General features: G+C 41.9%; 1 protein-coding gene across 2 annotated transcripts in view; it reads left to right on the forward strand.

The window, feature by feature from the left end:
• Nucleotides 1–8,215: 8,215 nt before the first annotated feature.
• The window catches only part of LOC137640246 (ankyrin repeat domain-containing protein 16-like), a 58,120-nt gene continuing 42,951 nt past the window's right edge, over nt 8,216–23,384 (forward strand). For both annotated transcript variants that reach the window (XM_068372821.1, XM_068372820.1), the window contains exon 1: nt 8,216–8,294. In XM_068372821.1, the coding sequence (XP_068228922.1) occupies nt 8,292–8,294 (3 nt within the window). In that variant the 5' untranslated portion in view covers nt 8,216–8,291. The remainder of the gene's footprint in view (nt 8,295–23,384) is intronic.

Here is a 23,384-nt window from a genome sequence, read left to right on the forward strand (position 1 = left end):
GTAACTCAGGCAATAGACCTACAGTATTTGAGATTGGATGTGGATAGGTTCCTGACTCGCTTATCAGAAAGTTTTCCGACATTTCTCGACCCAAAAACTAACCCAGTTGACAGCATTTTATTCAAAGTAGGCTTCCCTTTTTATCATTATTACTTGCTAAGCTACAAACCTAATTAGAAAAGCAGGATGCTATAGGCCCAGGGCCTCCACCAGGGAAAATAGGGGATGTGGTGGAATTCAAAACACAATCACGTGTGAGGTGATAATTTTTATCCATATTGCAAAACTGTTTGTTGGTAGCCAGTGTTGCAAAACTAACTGTTTGTTGGTAGCCAGTGTTGTTGTTGTTATTGTTTTTGTTTCTTTGTTGCTAAAATAAGTATATCAAGTACAGATTTAACTCTAAATTTGTCTTCCTTGCGGAACACACACAGATTAAAGCCAAGGGATGAACATGTTGTAGAAATTATAAATATAGACAGAAGTAAAGTACCTATATAGGTACTCTAGGCAAAAGTAGAGTACCTTTATAGGTAAGCCTACTCTAAGCACAAGCGTGGAGAGATATGGAAATGGTAAAAAGATTATTGTAGGGTTGAAAAGAGATCATAACATCTATTGTATAGACTCTTTATTCATGATTTAAAGTCTAATTGGGTGAAAGGGGTAGTGACTGTAGTAATATAGATTTTTATCCTTCGGTCTTTGAATATAGCTCACTAAACTGGGAAGAATGAAATAAAAAAAAACTTTTCAATACCAAATAAATGCTTTTGTCTGCTCTATGTTCTTCTTTTTTAAAAGTTTTATTCCGGTTGTGACAAAATATGTGGAATTTTCTTAGAGATCAAATATTTGAATGGATTGAACTTCGAGACTCCAAATTACTGCAAATACTTTTATTGCCTTAGAAGTTCGCCAAGAGTCTCATAGTTTAATCTGTTGACAATTTTCCCCGTTTTTCTATTGTTGTTTTATGCTTGTGCATTCTACTTTTCTAATTAGGGTTGAACCTTGGTTAACAATAATAATAAGAAAACGTTGTATCCCTTTTCATAAATATTCAATCATCCTTTTATATACATAGACCTAAGGGAGGATATTTGTCTTTGGCTAAACAAAGCTGGATTTTTGTAATTTAAACCAACGCATCACACTCTATAAACTAATGCAGCTATGACAATTCTTCGTGTTCAGAATCGTTTATGTGTTATAGGTGATGATTACGTGATTCTCGAATTAGGAATTGATTTATTGTATTCTTGTTATGTAATAAAGACTGGCGTGGTTTGATTTTTTTCTAGACCATTATGGCTAGATAATATGAAATACAACTTGCCTACTCCAGTGCATACACACACACACACACACACACACACACACACATATATATATATATATATATATATATATATATATATATATATATATATATATATATATATATATATATATATATATATATATATGTGTGTGTGTGTGTGTGTGTGTGTGTGTGTGTGTGTACAGTATTGTTTATACACAAACTAAATGTACTAAAATTAAAAAAAAAAAAAAAGTATTTCGTTTTGCTAATCGAAGATTAACTTATAATTCCAAAAAAGATATTTATCGTTATTTACAAGAACAACAACAACAACAACAACAACAATAATAATAATAATAATAATAATAATAATAATAATAATAATAATAATAATAATAATAATAATAATAATCCAAGCTTGTAAGCTTGTGAAAAATCACAGAAAGCTAATCGTACGTCTGACACGGAAGTCGACGCTGATCTTTAAACCAGACCCTTTAAATTTTATTTTCGTTTAACATTGGTAATGCAAATTCATCCTTCGACGAATATTTACAATTAACATAAAGAATAGCATCTTTGATTCTAAACAATGTAATTAATAGATAGACCCCAAATAAAATAGAAATAAGAAAAAATTGAAGATGGCGTAAATATTCGTTATTTTTTACAACCGGATGTTCACGATCTTTCCTTCCCGAATACCCGACTCTCGAGTAACGTCTGTTCAAATTTTGAAAATTATATTTTTCGTTGCTGCAATTTTTTTTTTTACGTTTGTTTGTTTCTAAATTCTTCCTTTAATATGGGTGTGCACAGTGTAACGAATAAATGAAGATAAAATATATTTATTAAAAAATGCCAATACAGTATAGAAAATTGCCGAATATTGTATGGTAAACGCGGAGTCGATGACCTTCGTATTTGTTGGGCCAGTTTGCATATCAAATCAATCTTTGTATATTGTAATCACTATTGTAGACTAAACACACGTCTTAAAAGAAATCAGTCTTATTTAACTTAGTACGGTTGAGTAATATGAAAGGGTTAACCCGATGTGTTGCCCATTAATGTAGTAGAAAGGAAAACTAAAGATAGGTTTTTTAGCATCGGTCTAAGCGTAATGCCAATTCTCTCTCTCTCTCCCTCTCTCTCTCTCTCTCTCTCTCTCTCTCTCTCTCTCTCTCTCTCTCTCTCTCTCTCTCTCTCTCTCTCTCTCTCTCTCTCTCTCTCTGAAAATACATCTGAATTGCCTCAAAGAATTATGCATTCAGACGCAAAAAATAAAAAAAAAAAATAAAAAATCAAAGCAACTATTGCCTCTATATTTTCACAGTATAGAATTTACATGTTATGAATTTTAGCACCAGGCTAAACAAAAGAAAGACAGAGAATGAATGAAAAGACCTTGCTATAAACAAACTAAGTGAGTGTTTAATTTTCATCGTAATCTCAGTGCGACACAGGATCACTTATATAAGGAATTCAAACATTTCAATAACCGAATACTTATAATCACAACCATGGTCTGCATACACTTATCACTAAAATAAGAGAGTGGGAATGAAAAAACCTGGCCACCACCTTTAAAGGTCACTCATGAATGGCAGAGGCAAGAGACAACGACAATTGAAAACACAGTAGCAGGACAATGCACATATGAGAGCATCCTGTTTTTCCAACTAGTACTATAGCTTAGCTAGTAGTAATGATACTAACAATAACCACCGCCCAAGATCCCACTCCACCCAAGCTAGGACTAGGCCGAGCAAGGCAATGGCTGTTGATAACTCATCAGGTAGACCCGTCGGCTCCCTTCAACCCAACCCTGCAACATTAACTCACAAGGATGGTGAGAAACTATCAAGTTTGAGTGGATCTTGAATCCCGGTCCATCAGAACGGCAAGCAGGAACATTTCCATAGAAAATAAATTTCTTGTAGAATACGCTTTGATTTCGGGGAACAAATCACTTTGCTTGAGAGGTATCACGAATTGTGTTTTGTAATATCATGTGTCACATTCTATTTTAACGTCGTGAAACAAATAGTTTTGGAAGAAACAATTAACACGAGATTCGAGAAATGTATTTTAAAGCAATAGATGATGAAAGCGAAAGTAGAGAAGAAAGAATTCTAGTGGAAGCTGTAACAGAGCTCAAAAACAGTTAAACTAAACTTCTTAGTACAGCACACTTACACACCAATAACGCCGGTGAATCCATAACTGAAGAAATGGCTTCTTTATAAACAATTTAAAGTATTTGTCATTTCTGGTACCTTCATCAAACGCCTCCAGTTACTGGAAACTGCAGTTAGCCTACCATCTCCCCGATTATCCGAAACAAGTCGATCAGATCGTGTTTGGAGTATAAAGTATCTAATAACTCGCCTTAGTGGCACTAAATCAACATGTGAATGCCGTATGGAGCCATACTTGACAGCCGAAATGAGTCCCACGGAGTTGCTCTACGTCACATTACACATCAATGTGAGTTACGAGGACCAAGGGAGTACTAGCACACATTGATAGCCACAGGATGTCATAAAGCACAGGTCAATCATTACATGCCGTATAACCAAACATTAAAACACCTTTTACCCATTTGACACAACTCTGAAACCATTAGAAACACAGGCGATATAAAACGTTGGTATCTGAGTCTTGTTTTAATGTGGTGGAAACAAGCAACTCCGTAAAACAAAAGCACTCAATTCTAATTTTGCCAAAAAAAAAGAAAAAAAAATAACAGCACGTAATTTTCCAGTAGATGAACACTTTAAAAAAGCTTCGATCCTTTTGAAGATCGTGCTACAATAAAATCTATCTTCTTTTATAATAATGTCCTCTATAATGATATTGAACAGCTGGAGAGAAATCCACACTTGCTTCGAGAAATATCTTAAAAAAAAAACAGCAGAAGCAAGGAATGGAGGCTAAAGAGACCTAGTGAAAACATAATATGGTGATCAATTCCATCGTTATGTGTAATTTCGTGAGTAGGACCTTGGTCCTACGCTTTATTATAACAGAAACCATATTTGTTCCCTAGTTGAAACAAGAGTTTGGTACACTTTAGAACTTCATTTGTTTTAAACATATCTTCTTTATTATGCTTGTATCCCAGGCCTATAAAAGAAGATAAAGAGGATATGGGGAGGAACTTAACATTGGACAATAACCTTGACAATGCAATGACATTGTCAAACGATGCCTTCGGCCGTTGGCAATTGAATCTTCCAAGTCATACAAAAACCTCCACTTTCACAACAACTGTGACGCAATCCAACAAGTAATTTAAAGCAAGATGAAGTGAAAAGTCATCGCTGTCTCATTAATAAACAAATTACGAAGCAATAATTGCTCGCTCTTGGATTCATGGTCATATCGTGACCAGCCCCGGACCTCCTATCGGGAATTCGGTCCTATTACGTGCATTACGAGGCTCAAATCTTCTTTGCTGTGTGGTGTTATACTTTATTTGATGTGTTGTTTTCGGGTCCTATAATACAAGGGGAACCCTGTGCCATACAGGACCTACAATATCAATTTATCGTATACATTCTTGGGTGTTTAACGTATAACACAGCAGTTCATGTTAATTGTCAAATCCACATTCTCAAAACATTTAGAAAACAAGAAAATCTTCAGTTTCTTTTTGAAGTCCTAATATATTCAGTATTTCAGGTGTCTAGTGGGAGCTTGTTGTTTAGTCTTGGGTCGCATATTTGAAAGCTCTAAAACTTACAGTACACATCCTATATCTTGGTTCCAATACTTTGAAACCATCTGTAACTATTCTCATGTCGATACAATTTGTTGGCTGCACGATACGTAGCAATTCTCTTAGATCTTTTGGACATCAGGTTCTGATAACTTGGTGAGTCCTTGAACATATTCTAAACTCAATTCTTACTTTAATAGGCATCCAGTGTAATTCAATTAGCATAGGAGTGGTCCTCTCTAGGGATGGGACACCTTACGCCGCTGTTTTAATATTTAATAATTTCTTAAGTTGCACTTTGGGTAGATTGAGTTACAGTAGTTAATTCTTGTAATAAAATTTTATCACAAGTTTCTTGACAGATTATTCATCCAGGTACTTCTTTATAGAAGCAGTCTCTAAGATGATAGCCTATCCAACGGTTTTTATATATATATATATATTTTTTTTTTTTAGCATTGCTGTACTAGGTGAGTGGGAAATGCATTTCTTTACGCAATTGTGAATTTAGGACATGTTTAAGGATGTTTATAAATTGTGAAAAAAATATTTCGTGGCACCATATGTCATCAAATTAAAGTAAAATCTGTGTATTCAGTTATCAACTTATCACAGCCATGGTTGATTATATACAGTAAATTGAACTATTTAGTTTTCTGTTGCATTCGAGTATTGAAGTGCGTCATTGACTAGGCCTACGGCCAGTATATTTGGGATTCCCCATCCCCCAAAAAATAAGCATTGTCTTTCTAAATGATATTGACTGTATCCCAAAAGCATTGATCTATGATTTAATTTGCCCCGTGCCTTAGATTCTATATACACATGACATGTGGTTTGGCCTTGAAAACAAGCTTGCATATGCAGATGATGCTACTCTCTTTGCATCAATTCCATCCCCTGAATGTAGATCTGGTGTTGGTGAATCCCTTAATAGAGATTTAGCTAAAATTAGTGCATGGTGCAAATTATGTGGTATGAAGTTGAATCCTAACAAAACTCAAAGTATGATTGTAAGTAGGTCAAGGACGGTGGCTCCTCAACATCCGGATCTCAGTATTGATAATGTTTCTTTAAATTTGTATGACTTAAAATTTTAGGTGTGATTCTCGACAGCAAATTTACTTTTGAGAAACACATTAGGTCTGTGTCTTCTTCAATTGCACAAAAAATTGGCTTATTGAGAAAGTCTTACAAGATCTTCGGTGATCAATCTATTCTGAAGAAGTGTTTTAATTCTTTCATTCTACCTTGTTTTGAATATTGTTCTCCTGTCTGGTGTTCAGCTGCTGATTCTCATCTTAATTTGTTGGACAGAAACTTACGGTCTATTAGATTTATTATTCCTGATCTAGATATTAATCTTTGGCACCGTCGTTCAATTAGTTCATTATGCATGTTGCATAAGATTTTTCATAACTCTGACCATCCTTTACATTCAGATCTCCCTGGACAATTCTTTTCTGTTCGTAATACTAGGTAGGCAATTAATTCTAATAGCCAGGCCTTCTCCATCATGAGGCTCAATACTACACAGTATTCTAGAAGTTTTATTCCAGCTGTTACCAAGTTGTAGAATGATCTTCCTAATCGGGTAGTTGAATCAGTAGAACTTCAAAAGTTCAAAGTAGGTGCAAATGTTTTTATGTTGACCAGGCTGACATGAGTCTTTTTATTGTTTATATATGAAATATCTCTTTTTGACGTTGTTAATAATCTATATAGGACATATCTGTTTTGAGGCTGTTCCTGTTTTTAGAATGATATATTGTTAATTTATTCTCATCATTTATTTATTTCCTTATTTCCTTTCCTCACTAGGCTATTTTTCCCTTTTGGAGCCCTTGGGCTTATAGCATCTTGCTTTTCCAACTAGGGTTGTAGCTTGGCTAATAATAATAATAATAATAATAATAATAATAATAATAATAATAATAATAATAATAATAATAATAATAATAAAAAGATTCGAAGGGTTCGTTTCCAGACCAAGTGTAGCATTACCGATAACTGCTTATTAATAGTCAGTGCCACGGCACACTATTACTTAACTATAAACCTTTAACTCAATAATTTTACCATCGTTTTTAATGTGATTTTGCTATGTAACTTTTATGCTAAAACATACAGAATTCTAGAAATTGGTTCTTTTTGCGAAAAAAATCGAATTTTGTCTTTGCGTGAGAATTTGAATGAAAGATAAAAATTAATGACGACTCAACTGCACATTTGAATCTAATAAAAAACCGACCAAAATGTATTTTGGATGACAGAATGTTCTTTCATGTTCATAAAGAGTAATAAAGGTTTTGTTATGCAATGCTCTGAAAATGTTGTTGTGATTGATTAGAGCACAGGAGAGAAAATGGAGCATTATATAAGTGTAGTGTTTTAAAAAAGGTCTTTGCGTTGTTTCAAAAATAACCCTGTTATAACTAGTCATAAGATTGACTTTGTAGTTGATACAGTTAATGGATATAGAAAAAGTATCTATTTTGGGATGTATTTATCCAGGATTTTCCCAACGCATAGGTAATTGTAAAATAATACTTTCATTATATTTTGTAGAGAGAGAGAGAGAGAGAGAGAGAGAGAGAGAGAGAGAGAGAGAGAGAGAGAGAGAGAGAGAGAGAGAGAGAGAGAGTATTGTATTAGTTGAATGTTGTAATTTCAGTTTTCTCAGAAGTCATGTGAAGGGATAGCGCCTTATGGCTTAGCAACGGGATGTTACCAACAGATCAACGTTAAAGTTTGACAATGGACTTATATTCTACCACGCAAAAATTAGTATGGTTTTTTACACTATTTAAACTATGATTGGATAAATTACGCTTATCTGATTATTTATTCGTTTGATTATTAGAATTTCTCCAAGATTTTTTTTCTGTAGATACTTCCCTCTGAATATTGATTTCAATGAGAGATTTTAACATGAGCACTAGTAAATACTAAACATTGCACTACGATCACCTGGTTAAAGTCAAAATGGCTGCTTTGGTTTTTCCTTATCTACAGATAATATAGATGATATATTTAGACATTATAAAATATGCAGAGTAAAGCTCCTATTTTGTTTATTTTATGTACATATTTATTATTTTTCTACTGAACTGAGATACATTATCAAAGTATAAATTAACCAATGCGTCAAAGTTGACGGAAAGTTTAAATAATTGTGGTATGTGGAATTTTCGTTGTTTTTGTTTACTTTGATTTGCGTTTGACTGCCTGAGCCTCACCCTCACAAGTTTAAACTTAATTATGGTAGTATTTTTACGTTGTTTTTCTCTTAAGTATATATTAATCAAATGCCATTAATACCATATTGTATTTGACATAAATTTGTTAAATGTCTTACAGGTGTATTCGTATAGGTTAAACTAACACACGAAGAGCTGATTCGTTAGCCTACACATAGCCATTTCCGACGCTATTTTACATTGGTCATTTACGGTTATAATTTATAGCTAGGGAAATATTTATTAATAACCCAGTTATTAGGTTTAAAGTGTATGTATAATAGCACCCACCTGTATTTATTATTATGGCTAACTTAGAATACGGCAGTGTAAGGGAGGTCGCAGGGGGACGTTATGCCCCCCCTCCCCCCCGTTAGGTAAGTAGGTAAAGACACTGCTTGTAAGTTAGGTTAGGGAGGAAAGTTTAGGCTAGTTGATGTCCATTAGTAATCCTCACGGGAGGAACTGTCCGCTGATATACAAAGGCTCCTTGTTTCAACCTACTGTGCCGTGTTAATTTGAAATGGTAGATTGTTTTTCACATATTGACATTGGCTAGGGTAGCCAACGTAGGACTGTACTACTGAAGTATATGGCAGGGTAGTTTTTATTGTATATTGGTAAATATTGACATAAACAAGGCTAAAATTTACAGCAACACATGTATTCAAACCTCAGAGCCCTTGTATATCAGCGGCCAGTTCCTCACGCGTTCATCAAAAATGGACATCAACTAACCCAAAGTTTCCCCCCCCAACCTAACCTATAAGCCATGTCCTTACCTACTTATCTAACGGGGCGGCTAACGCCCCCCTTACACTGCCATATTCTAAGTTAGACATAATAATACATGCAGGTACCAGCTATCATACATACACCCCCAAAACCTTTTTACTACTCTATGAGGGTTGTGGTGGCCGATGTGGTAACGTCCCTGACTGTTGAACGCCAGGCTGGGTTTCGAGTCCCGCTCAAATTCATTAGTTTCTTTGGTCGCTGTAACCTCACCATCCTTGTGAGCTAAGGATGGAGGATTTTGGGGGGAGCCTATAGGTCTATCTGCTGAGACATCAGCAGCCATTGCCTGGTCCTCCATGGGCCTAGCTTGGATGCTGATCATATGTATATATATTGGTCAGTCTTGAGGGCATTGTCTTTGCCTGATTAGGGAATATCATTGTCCCTTGCCTCTGCCATTCATGAGTGACCTTTAAAACCATTAAACCTTTAAACAGATTTTCTGTTATGTACCCTTGTCCCAAATAAAGCTTTGGTTTCAAATGATTAATATTAATTTTTAAATATTTAACTTAGCCGGTGAATATATATAGCTGCAACTCTGTTGCTCGACAGACAAAAAACCGTAAAAACTCGCCAGCGATCGCTATACAGGTTGCGGGTGTGCCCACCAGCGCCAACTGTCGGCCAGATACCATACTCGATGTAAACAAAGACTCAATTTCTTCTCTGTCGACGTGTCGACAAGACGTACTTTACTCGCTGTTGAAACCTGGAGTTTTTCCCATCATATTTGGTGAAGTACTTTAATTTGGTTATGAGCTTTCGCAGTACAGGGTTTTTCTTCAAATAAATCCTTGAACTCTTTTTTGTATCGGATTCATTGTTGATGACTTAGATCGTTTTTTTGGAATTTTCCCTTGACCAATTCAAAATGGCTGACCTTTCACAAGTTCCCAAGTTTAGAAAATGCAATGCTAGGGACTGTCATAGGCGTCTTCCAAAGGCTTCTCTCGACCCTCACACTGTTTGTTCCAATTGTCTGGGTAAAACCTGTCAATTGGAAGATCGGTGTGAGGAATGCGTGGGCCTTTCGGAATTCGATTTTATCGAATTTGAGAAGTATACACGCAGACTAGAGAGAGATAGGGTAAGGAGAAGTTCTTCTAGGTCGGTAGATTTTTCCTCTCCTCATGCCCCTCAACCTAATCCTTCCCCTGTAGTGGTTGTTCCTAACCCCCCTCCTAGCACTCAGGAACCATTGATGGCTGACATGATGCGTGCTATCCATGCCTTGGGGGAGAGAGTTGAGTCCCTTGCAAGTGACCGCAATCAACTCATGGCGGATGTTAAGGAACTAAAGTGCCAAAGTGCTGCGGGAAGTGATAAAGTGCCTAGTGTTTCTCAAAGTGTTGTGAACAGTGTTGCGCTTGAGGGTTCGTCTGTTCGTGCCTGTCGTCCTCCTAGTCCGGGACCTCTTGCAAGCTCCCAAGCCCAGGGGAGAAGCAATGTCGTACGACTCATGGGTTCGAGAGGCCTTGATCAGCGAACAGACGTTCCCTCTATGGTATCAGGCGTATCTCCCCAAGATCGCCCCTACCAACGTAAGACGAGAGAGCCCGTTTTTACCTCGTCGTCCGAAGGTGTTTCTCGTAAGAAACCTTGGACCAAGGTCTCACGACCTTTGAAGCGTAAGTCGGTCCCTTCAGGACAAGTCCAACGTCCCGGTTGTAGCCACTGGGTCAGTTCGGACTCGTTGCCGTCATCTGATGACTGCTCGCCGCCTAAGAGAGGCAAAGCGGTACCGCCTCAGTCGCTCACCCCGTCTGTTGCCGCACCTGCTTCCGTAGACCCTAAATGGGTATTGCTGCAGGACATGCAGTCCAAGCTTGCGTCCTTGATGGAGGACTTTAATGCGGAGAAGGTTGCTGCTGAACCTTCTGGCCAACAACCATCCAAGCGGTCTGTTGTGCGTCCTGTTGACGCTGAGGTTACTTTCTCGCGTCTACCAGTTGAGGTTGTACCCCCACCGATGCGACCCAGTGTGGCTTGCCAGCCGCACGTTGACGTTAGGCGACGCACGGAGGTGGTTGTTGACGTTCAGGACGTTCAACAACCATCAGAGGTGACTTGTTTTGACGCGGTGCGTCAACCTCCGCAACCCGGTATGGTGTTGACTGCACAACCCAGACGGTCTAAACAGTCTCGGGTGGACGCTGTGCGTCCTCGCGCACCCATGGTTGTTGACAGTTCACAGACTGTGCAGCAGTTCCATGACGTTGCGTCCGGCTCCGTCACGCATGCACCAGTGCGACCGGACTCAGCGAGCCAAACGTTGCCCACTCCTTTGCCGTTTCCTCATCAGTTTTCGGACGAGGAACTATCAGATGAGGACGTTGCTGAACCACAAGAGGATCAACCTTCAGAACTTGACGAACCTAAGGCAACTCAACCATCATTGGACTTTAGAAAAGTCATGGCTGTTTTTAAGGAGTTGTTCCCTGACCACTTTGTTTCTGTGGCTCCTCGTTCGCCGCCGTCAGAGTTTGTATTAGGCGTGCCTGCTACCGCACCTGCCTTTACTAAACTCGTTCTCTCTCGCTCATCCAAGAGAGCTTTGCGGCTGTTGGGAGATTGGTTAGAGATTAAGAAGAGTTTAGGAAAGACAGCATTTGCCTTTCCCCCATCTAAACTCTCGTCTAGATCGAGCGTCTGGTATGCCACGGGAGAAGTTCTCGGCTTGGGAGTTCCTGCCTCTGCCCAGGGCGACTTCTCAAGTCTTGTAGACTCTCCCCGCCGCCTTGCCATGAGACGCTCGAAGATTTGTTGGTCACCATAGGACCTGGACCACCTTCTTAAAGGTATTTTTAGGGCTTTCGAAGTCTTTAACTTCCTAGACTGGTGCCTAGGAGCCCTGAGCAGGAAAATCTCTTCTGCAGATAAGGATGTTTCCTTGCTCATTATGTCCTGCATGGACAAGGCCGTCCGTGATGGGTCCAACGAGCTAGCCGCCTCATTCACGTCCGGAGTCCTGAAGAAGCGAGAGTCTCTATGTTCTTTCCTGTCTGCTGGAGTGACGCCATGCCAAAGATCTGAGCTACTCTTTGCTCCCCTTTCCAAGTGCCTGTTTCCTGAAGTCTTGGTAAAGGAAATTGCCTTATCTTTAGTTCAGAAGGACACCCACGATCTAGTTGCGTCCTCGGCTCGCAAAGCTCCCCCTTTGCCTACATTGTCTGCTAGACCGAGGTTAGACACTCCAGCGTCTCGCTTTATTCCGCCCTTTCGTGGCAGAGCCTCCAGCAGAGGAGGTGCTCGTGCCGAAGGGAAGCGAGGGAAGAGGAAAGGATCCAAGTCCTCTAAGGGCAGAGTCTGACTGCCCGCAACTTCAGACAGCAGTAGGGGCCAGACTCAAGAACTTCTGGCAAGCCTGGGAGAAGAGAGGCGCAGATCAACAATCTGTGAAGTTACTCAGAGAGGGGCACAAGATCCCTTTTGTACGCAAACCCCCTCTAGCAACGTCCCCCATCGATCTCACTCCCAGGTACAGAGAGGAAGAAAAGAGACAAGCCCTGAAACTGGAAGTGTCTCTTTTGCTAGAGAAGGGAGCGGTGGTCAAAGTCTCGGACCTTCAATCACCGGGGTTTTACAACCGTCTCTTCCTAGTATCAAAGAAGACAGGAGGGTGGAGACCGGTGCTAGACGTCAGTGCTCTGAATGTCTTTGTCACAAAGACGAAGTTTTCCATGGAGACCACAAAGTCAGTCTTAGCAGCGGTCAGAAAGGAAGACTGGATGGTCTCGCTAGACCTAAGGGACGCCTACTTCCACATCCCCATTCACTCAGACTCCCAACCTTTTCTGAGATTCGTCTTCGAAGATGTGGTTTACCAGTTTCGGGCCCTGTGCTTTGGCCTAAGCACAGCTCCTCTCGTATTTACGAGGCTGATGAGGAATGTGGCCAAATTCCTCCACTTATCGGACATCCGAGCCTCCCTTTATTTGGACGACTGGCTTCTCAGAGCCTCTTCCAGTCGTCGCTGTCTGAAGGATCTCAAGTGGACTCTAGATCTGACCAAGGAATTGGGACTCCTAGTCAATTTGGAAAAGTCGCAGCTGGTCCCATCCCAAACTATTCTGTATTTAGGGATGGAGATTCACAGTCAAGCTTTTCGGGCTTTTCCGTCGGCCCCCAGAATAGATCAAGCCCTGCTATCCATCCAGAAGATGCTGAAGAAAGAACGCTGCTCAGTCAGGCTGTGGATGAGTCTGGTAGGGACGCTGTCATCCCTGGAGCAATTTGTATCACTAGGAAGACTACACCTCCGTCCTCTTCAATTCCATCTGGCTTTCCACTGGAAAAAGGTCAAGACGCTAGAGGCGGTCTCGATCTCGATTTCCGGAAAGATAAAGTCTTGTCTGACTTGGTGGAAGGACAATATCAACCTAAGAGAGGGTCTTCCCCTGGCTGTTCAGACTCCCAACCACGTTCTCTTCTCGGACGCATCGGACTTGGGCTGTGGAACTCGAGTCAGAGGAGCATGCATATCAACTGCAAGGAGCTGTTGGCAGTTCATCTGGCCTTGAAAAGCTTCGAGTATCTCCTTCGAGGCAAAGTGGTGGAAGTAAACTCGGACAACACCACGGCCTTGGCGTACATCTCCAAACAAGGAGGTACCCACTCACTGACGTTGTACGAGATCGCAAGGGACCTGCTCATCTGGTCAAAAGGTCGAGACATCTCCCTAGTAACGAGGTTCATCCAGGGCGACTTGAACGTCATAGCAGATTGTCTCAGTCGGAAAGGGCAAGTAATTCCAACCGAATGGACCCTCCACAAGGATGTGTGCAAGAGACTTTGGGCCACTTGGGGTCAACCAACCATAGATCTCTTTGCAACCTCGCTGACCAAGAGGCTTCCAATCTATTGCTCTCCAGTCCCGGACCCAGCAGCAATACATATAGATGCCTTCCTCCTAGATTGGTCACATCTGGATCTCTACGCATTCCCACCGTTCAAGATTGTCAACAAGGTACTGCAGAAGTTCGCCTCTCACGAAGGGACAAGGTTGACGTTAGTTGCTCCCCTCTGGCCCGCGAGAGAATGGTTCACCGAGGTACTTCGATGGTTAGTAGACGTTCCCAGAAGTCTGCCTCTAAGAGTAGACCTTCTACGTCAGCCACACGTAAAGAAGGTACACCAAAGCCTCCACGCTCTTCGTCTGACTGCCTTCAGACTATTGAAAGACTCTCGAGAGCTAGAGGCTTATCGAAGGAGGCAGCCAGTGCGATTGCTAGAGCAAGGAGAGCGTCTACCATTAGAGTCTACCAATCGAAGTGGGAAGTCTTCTGAGACTGGTGCAAGTCAGTTTCTGTATCCTCGACCAGTACCTCTGTAGCCCAAATAGCTGATTTTCTCTTATACCTGAGAAAAGGACGATCCCTTTCAGCTCCCACTATCAAGGGCTACAGAAGCATGTTGGCATCGGTCTTCCGGCATAGAGGCTTAGATCTTTCCAACAATAAAGATCTGCAAGACCTCCTTAAGTCTTTTGAGACCACTAAGGAGCGTCGTTTGGCTACTCCTGGATGGAATTTAGACGTGGTACTAAGATTCCTCATGTCAGACAGGTTTGAGCCTTTACAGTCAGCCTCCCTGAAAGATCTCACTCTTAAGACTTTTCCTGGTATGCTTAGCCTCAGCTAAAAGAGTCAGTGAGATTTATGCCTTCAGCAAGAACATCGGATTTTCGTCGGAAAAAGCTACTTGTTCGCTGCAACTTGGTTTTCTAGCCAAAAATGAGCTACCTTCTCGGCCTTGGCCTAAATCTTTCGATATTCCCAGCTTATCGGAGATCGTAGGCAATGAACTAGAAAGAGTCTTATGCCCTGTTAGAGCTCTTAAGTTCTATTTAGATCGTACTAAACCTTTACGAGGCCAATCTGAAGCTTTATGGTGTTCAGTTAAGAAACCATCCTTGCCTATGTCAAAGAATGCTTTGTCATACTTTATCAGATTGTTAATACGAGAAGCTCATTCACATCTGAGTGAGGAAGACCGATCTTTGCTTAAGGTTAAGACGCACGAAGTTAGAGCTGTAGCAACTTTCGTGGCCTTTAAGCAAAATAGATCTCTGCAAAGTATAATGGACGCAACCTATTGGAGAAGCAAGTCAGTGTTCGCGTCATTTTACTTGAAAGATGTCCAGTCTCTTTACGAGAACTGCTACACACTGGGACCATTCGTAGCAGCGAGTGCAGTAGTGGGTGAGGGCTCAACCACTACAATTCCCTAATTGCATATCCTTTTAATCTGTCTCTTGAAATGTTTTTAATGTTGTTTTTTATGGGTTGTCCGGAAGGCTAAGAAGCCTTTCGCATCCTGGTTGATTTGGCGGGTGGTCAAAGTCATTTCTTGAGAGCGCCCAGATTAGGGGTTTGATGAGGTCCTGTTGTATGGGTTGCAGCCCTTGATACTTCAGCTCCTAGGGGTCTGTCAGCATCCTAAGAGGATCGCGAGGCTCCGTAAGGAAGACGTACTTACAAGGCAGAGTAATCGTCTAAGTCGACTTCCTTACCAGGTACCTATTTATTTTGTTTTTGTTATATTGATAACTTCCAAAATGAAATAAAAACTCTTAGCTTATACGATGTAAACATATTTAACTGGTCTCTACCCACCACCCTGGGTGTGAATCAGCTATATATATTCACTGGCTAAGTTAAATATTTAAAAATGATATTTTAATTATAAAATAAATTTTTGAATATACTTACCCGGTGAATATATAAATTAAACGACCCTCCCTTCCTCCCCAATAGAGACGCAGTGGGATGAGAAGAAATTGAGTCTTTGTTTACATCGAGTATGGTATCTGGCCGACAGTTGGCGCTGGTGGGCACACCCGCAAGCTGTATAGCGATCGCTGGCGAGTTGCAGCTATATATATTCACCGGGTAAGTATATTCAAAAATTTATTTTATAATTAAAATATCATTTCCTATTTAGCTCTAGAATTGGATGCTATTTGCAGTTATATTCCTGATGAGAAATCAGTTTTATTATAGTTAAGGACGGGACAACATTTTCTATTAAATTAAGGTATTTCAAATTCGTAGATAATTTGTATTTTTGAGCAAAGTGAGCTACATCACCAGTGTGTGAGTGGGAGCGGTAGCAAGCTACCCCCCTGCTAACTAGTGGTAGGGGTAGTTAACCCTCGCTAAATTTTAATGGCTCGTCATTTCAGCTTTGCAGAAAGTAATACCCCTAAATAAATAGCTAAGGTTTGTATCGTTAGAAAAAATACAAATTATCTACGAATTTGTCATATTTATATAATATATCTGCTTGTGAATTGACTTTATATACTGTATATTTTTATTTTATGACCATTCTTATCTTAATGTAATTTCTTCCTTAAATTTTTTTCCTGGAAACACTATATTTGCTTAAAGGTAATTAGGAATTTTTTTAATGTCATCTTAAGGTAAGGGCTAGGATTGCAGTGGAAGTTGTCCCCTCCTATTAAGTAAGGACATGACAATTTAGGTAATGTTAAGTGGGGGTACTTTAGGTTAGCATATATTCCCTTAATTTCCTTACATTTAACATACTGGCTACTGTAGTTGCCATTATAATGGTATTGCAAAAAAGAGCAGTGATATTGTGTATATTTTGGTTCTCACAAACACTGTTACAGTAATACTGTTTAGTTGAGATTAGGATATTGTAATTTCTTGCCAAATACATGAACCATTTATTACCTCCGCCAACGAAGTTGGAGGGAGGTTATGTTTTATCTCCTGCTTGTTTGTTCATGAACAGCTTCTTGGCCACAATTTTAATCGTAGAGTAATGAAACTTATAGGGATTAACTCTTATGTAAAAAGCTGGAAAGGTTTAAGGTTTGGAAGGTCAAGGTTACGTACGGTCAAGCAAAATGTCCAATTCACGTAATCAGTCATAACTTTGGTCATCGCTATCACAGAGACCTCAAACTTTATGCATATATGAGTGTATGAAAATCCATGCCAATTAATACATGTAAATGTCAAAGGTCAAGGTCGAGCAAAAGGTCAAGAAATAAGCTGTTGTGGCGGAGGTCTGCTCTCTACTGAGTGCCCCTCTAGTTTTATTTTGAATTCATCTCTATTTTATTGTTATTGTCAATTATTCCATGTTCTGATATTACTATAGCCTGCAAGATTGTGATACTGTATTGGATTTTCATGTTATAACTTTTACTGTCCACTATTCAAAGATACAAAGATGTGTAATGTGTAAGAACATAGTATCCTAAGTCAGTTCAGGTAAGTGGAGATGCCAATGAGTAAGGACATTGCAACCAAGGTTATTTTAGTTGGTAATGTGATATTTTGAGGTTTATTAGTGATGGTGCCCAGGTAAGGATTCACTTATTTTCAATATTAAACTTACCCGATAATCATGTAGCTGTCAACTCCGTTGCCCGACAGAATTCTATGGAGGGATACGCCAGCTATCACAATACTAGAAGGGGGTGTATTTACCAGCGCCACCTGTGGCCAGGTACTCAAGTACTTCTTGTTGACACCTCCTCAATTATTCCTCTGTCGTGCTTCCGGCAAGACGTTCTGGGATACGCTTATGTTCTTGGAGTATTTTCACGACTTTGGTGAAGTATTTCTCTTTGATTTCGGCTGTCGCTTTACTGGAAACTTCTATATTAGCTTAGTTAGCTTTTGGAATTAATTTGATTAATTATGGTGACGAGAGAGTATGAACTCTCGTTCACCTTTCAATGGCCGACCCTTCCCTTAGACGGAAGTGTTGGTGTCTAAGAGAGTATAGACTCTCTTTCTTAATTTTGCTTAACAAAAGTTATAGATTTATTTTATATCTCTCCGCCTCTTATAGGCCTCTTCGATTAACTTCCTTTTATTATAAACTCATTAAAATTAATTTTTATATTTGTTTATATTCGACCTTCCTAATAGTAGGCGGTCTTTTACCGAAGTTAATAAACTTTGAGCCCGTCATTTCGGTTTTACCTGTTAACATATTATGCTATTTCCGCCACAGAGTTTGAAAGTTTTTCTTTGACAGTCTCGTACTGTTTTCAAAGTTGAACTAACGTTTTGTTTTGTCTCTGCAGTTGTTGACGTTCAGAACGTTCAACTTGCACTCTATCGTTACGATAGAGAAAGAATGTTCACGGTTTCACGTTGCAGTAAGAGTAACCGTGTCTAGCGTTTTGTTCATTCTTTCTTAACTTAATGGTTTTGATCCTAATAAAGGAACTTTTCAGTTTTTTCCTTTAACAATAATATGTTTTAACGATATATATGATTGGGCTCTTCTCTCAGGTTCTAAGTCAAGAGAGAGAGAGAGAGAGAGAGAGAGAGAGATAGAGAGGGAGGGAGAAAGAGGATAAACGTCAGGCGTACGAGTAACGTCGTTATCGTTTTTGCTCTTCTCCCTAGTCTCTTTAGGGGAAGAAACTAAACGTTTCTAGAGTGATCTAGTGTTTAGTCTCTTTCCAACCACTGAATTATCTTTCATTAGATTTTTCTGTTACATTGTAATTCTGTTTTCGCAATTACTAACTTTGAGAAAGGATAGAATTGCGTATTTCAGGTACAAACCACTTAAAGTTTCGAGTTCAGTGAAATAAGTGCAAACAGAAATCAAAGTGATAAGTGATTAGTGCGTGAGGGTACTTTTGTGCGCGCCAGTCGTCCTCCCAGTCCGGGACCTCTTGCAAGCTCCCAAGCCCAGGGGAGAAGCAATGTCGAAGGGCATAAGGGTTCAGCAGGCCTTGATCGGCGCACAGAAGTATTCTCGGTGGTTGTGGGCGTGTCTTACCGAGACCGTCACTCCCACCCGCAGACGATTGAGCCCTTATTTTGCTCGTCTGCAGAAGAGATTAGGGGAGAAAATAAAGGCAGAGTAACGCTGGTCTCAGGTCTCAAGACCTCTTAAACGTTAAGTCCAGACCTATGCCAGACGTACGAAGTTAAAGTTCACAACCCGAATGCAGTCATTGGGTTAGCTCTGACTCTCCTCAGTCATCAGTTGATTACACTCCGCCTAAGAGGAGTAAGGTTCTGCCACAACAGATCTCTGCTGTTAAGGCTTTACCTCAGCAGAACTTAGTGTCTGCCGACCCCAAGTTAACTCTACTGCAGTCCATACAGTCACAACTTTCGGTTTTGATGCGTGAGTGTCGGGCTGAGAGTGTTGCGCCTCCGCCTCCGCCTACACTCCCCCCCGCCTATGATCGCTCCGCCTGATCACAGTACCACCTGCCAGGCGTACGATGTTGTGAACTCTACTACAGTCCATGCAAGCACAGCTTTCGGACTTGATGCGTGAGTGTCGGGCTGAGAGTGTTGCTCCTCCGCCTCCGCCTACACTCCCTCCACCTACACTCGCTCCGCCTGATCACAGTACCATCTGCCAGGCGTACGATGTTGTGGACTCTTCTACAGTCCATGCAAGCACAGCTTTCGGACTTGATGCGTGAGTGTCGGGCTGAGAGTGTTGCTCCTCCGCCTCCGCCTACACTCCCTCCACCTACACTCGCTCCGCCTGATCACAGTACCATCTGCCAGGCGTACGATGTTGTGGACTCTTCTACAGTCCATGCAAGCACAGCTTTCGGACTTGATGCGTGAGTGTCGGGCTGAGAGTGTTGCTCCTCCGCCTCCGCCTACACTCCCTCCACCTACACTCGCTCCGCCTGATCGCAGTACCACCTGCCAGCAGTTCCACCTGCCAGGCGTACGATGTTGAGCCACGTGCTGAGTTTGCTGTTCCCTGTGGTGTTCAGCCTCCGCCTTCCTTAAGGCAACCTTTACATTGGGATCAGGAGGATTATACCTCTCTTCCTCCGCCTCCACTTGCTGCTCCACCAGTGATGCAACACTCGGTTGAGGTACAACAACCTCTCCCGTCCATGAGTCAGTCTCCTCAGCTCTTGCTGCAGCGAGCTCAACCCTCCACAAGGCAAGCACCACAACACCTTAGCCTTGCGCCTCAGGAGCCTCAGCTTGCGAGACATTTACCTTGTTCTGCGCAGCCTCTTCCTCATCGCGCTCCGCTCACACCACAGGAACTGGAACTTGCTACTCCGCTTCCGCCAACCGCTCAGCAAGCGCAACCCTTGGGTTCAACCACTCATGCTAGGAGTCAGCCTCCTCCACCCATGCGCCTTCCTTCTGCTTGTCTTTTATTCAGCCTTTGCAGACTGAGCCTCAGGTGTTCCCTCATCGGAGTCTTGAAGAGGAAACCACAACTATTGTTGTTCCAGCTCGTTCTGACTCTGCTGTTCAGCATACCTTACCTCCATTTTCATACCATGGTTTAAACCCCATGCAAGCATGCATAAAGCACTCTAGCACTGGTCATGGAATTTCTGAGAAATGTTAAACGCCATGCACACGCTCTGCTTTCCTTACAGCAGGCTCTGCTTACAGCAGGCTCTGCTTACTACATGCTCAGCATTCAGCATGCTCTGCATTCAGCATGCTCTGCATACTACATGCTCTGCATACAGCATGCTCTGCATTCAGCATGCTCTGCATACAACATGCTCTACATACAGCATGCTCTGCATACAGCATACTCTGCATACATCATGCTCTGCATACCTTACCGCATGCTTCTCAACACATCTTGGGTTGTTGCCAACTCACTAGACTGTCAAGCAGTTTCATAACGTTGCCTTCTAGTCTGCTGCTTTTGCACCAGTGAACCCTCACTCAGAGAACTTAGCTTTTCTAGGATAAGGTCCCTGTAGATGAGAAAGTTCTTTTCTCCCTCCTTCTGATATTCCCTTGAGGACTCTGTCATTTGGAGGGAGCCTTTAGCTGCATAACCTCTTATGGACTTTTATTTAAGCATAACATGCTTACAGGGAAGGTAATGGTTCCACTTCAGCCGCTAATCCCGTCTGTTACCACACCTGCTCCCATAGACCTTGAGCTGTGTTGCATGACATGCAGTCCAAGCTTAGTCCTTGTTAGAGGATTTTTTGTTTACGGAGTCAATGTGTCACGGGGAAGACGTTCAACAACCAACAGAAGGGACTTGTTGTGACGCAGTGCGGCAACCTCAGCAACCCGTTAAGGAGTTGTCTGTACGACCCAGACAGTCTAGACAGATTCGGGTTGTCACTGTACTTCCTCGCTTGCCCATGATTGACAGTTTACAGACTGTGCAGCAGTATCATGATCTTGTGTCCGGCTCCGTCAGACGACTGGCTTTTAAGAGCTCCCACAAGTCGTCGCTGTCTGGAGATTTTCAAATGGACTATGGATCTGACCAAGGAACTGGGCCTCCTGGTCAATTTTGAGGAGTCTCAGCTCGTTCCATCCCAGACCATTGTCTCCTTGGGTATGGATCTTCAGAGTCGAGCTTTTCGGACTTGTCCGTCGGCCCCAAGGATCTTCCAAGCCCTAGAATGCATCCAGAGCATGCTGAGAAGGAACCGATGCTTAGTCAGGCAGTGGATGAGTCTAACAGGGACACTTTCATCGCTGGCCCTGTTCATCGAGTTAGGGAGACTCCACCTCCGCCCCCTTCAGTATCATCTAGCTGCTCACTGGATAAAGGACATGACGCTAGAGACGGGCTCAGTTCCTGTTTCCGAAGAGATGAGGTCTACTCTAATGTGGTGGTAGAACAGCATTCTTCTCAAGGAAGGTCTACCATTGGCTGTTCAGACCCCCGACCACCGTCTCTTCTCGGACGCATCGGACACGGGCTGGGGTGCGACACTGGACGGACAGGAATGCTCGGGAACATGGAATCAGGAGCAAAGGACACTTCACATCTATTGCAAGGAGTTGTTGGCAGTTCATCTGGCCTTGATAAACTTCAAGTCCCTCCAGCTTAACAAGGTGGTGGAGGTGAACTCCGACTACACCACAGCCTTGGCTTACATCTCCAAGCAGGGAGGGACTCATTCGAGGAAGTTGTTCGAGATCGCAAGGGACCTCCTCATTTGGTCAAAAGATCGAAAGCTCACGCTGGTAACGAGGCTCATTCAGGGCGATATGAATGTCATGGCAGATCGCCTCAGCCGGAAGGGTCAGGTCTTCCCCACAGAGTGGACCCTTCACAAGAATGTTTGCAGCAGACTTTGGGCCCTGTGGGGTCAGCCAACCATAGATCTATTCGCTACCTCGATGACCAAGAGGCTCCTCTTGTATTGTTCTCCGATTCCAGACCCAGCAGCAGTTCGCGTGGATGCCTTTCTGCTGGATTGGTCCCATCTCAACCTGTATGCATTCCCGCCGTTCAAGATTGTCAACAGGGTACTTCAGAAGTTCGCCTCTCACAAAGGGACACGGCTGACGTTGGTTGCTCCCCTCTGGCCCGCGAGAGAATGGTTCACCGAGGTACTGCAATGGCTGGTCGACGTTCCCAGGACTCTTCCTCCTAGAGTGGACCTTCTGCGTCAACCTCACGTAAAGAAGGTACACCCAATCCTCCACGCTCTTCGTCTGACTGCCTTCAGACTATCGAAAGACTCTCAAGAGCTAGAGGCTTTTCGAAGGAGGCAGCCAGAGCGATTGCCAGAGCAAGGACGACATCCACTCTCAGAGTCTATCAGTCTTAATGGGAAGTCTTCCGAAGCTGGTGCAAGGCCAATGCAGTTTCCTCAACCAGTACCACTGTAACCCTGATTGCTGACTTCCTGTTACATCTAAGGAACGTAAGATCCCTATCAGCTCCTACGATCAAGGGTTACAGAAGTATGTTGGCAGCGGTTTTCCGCCACAGAGGCTTGGATCTTTCCTCCAACAAAGATCTACAGGACCTCCTTAGGTCTTTTGAGACCTCAAAGGAACGTCGGTTGTCCACTCCAGGCTGGAATCTAGACGTGGTCCTAAGGTTCCTAATGTCATCAGGATTTGAACCGCTCCAATCAGCCTCTTTTAAGGACCTCACATTAAAAACTCTTTTCCTCGTGTGCTTAGCAACAGGTAAAAGAGTAAGTGAGATCCACGCCTTCAGCAGGAACATAGGTTTCACATCTGAAACGGCTACATGTTCCTTGCAGCTCGGTTTTTTGGCTAAAAACGAGCTTCCTTCCCGTCCTTGGCCTAAGTCGTTCGAGATCCCAAGCCTGTCCAACATGGTGGGGAACGAACTGGAGAGAGTACTTTGCCCAGTTAGAGCTCTTAAGTACTATCTAAGAAGGTCAAAACCATTACGAGGACAATCAGAAGCCTTATGGTGTGCTATCAAAAAGCCTTCTCTACCAATGTCTAAGAACTCAGTTTCTTACTACATCAGGCTTCTGATTAGAGAAGCAAATTCTCATCTGAAGGAAGAAGACCTTGCTTTGCTGAAGGTAAGGACACATGAAGTGAGAACTGTGGCTACTTCA

Source organism: Palaemon carinicauda, chromosome 4 (genome assembly GCF_036898095.1).
Source record: "Palaemon carinicauda isolate YSFRI2023 chromosome 4, ASM3689809v2, whole genome shotgun sequence".
Classification (NCBI taxonomy): Eukaryota; Metazoa; Arthropoda; class Malacostraca; order Decapoda; family Palaemonidae; genus Palaemon; species Palaemon carinicauda.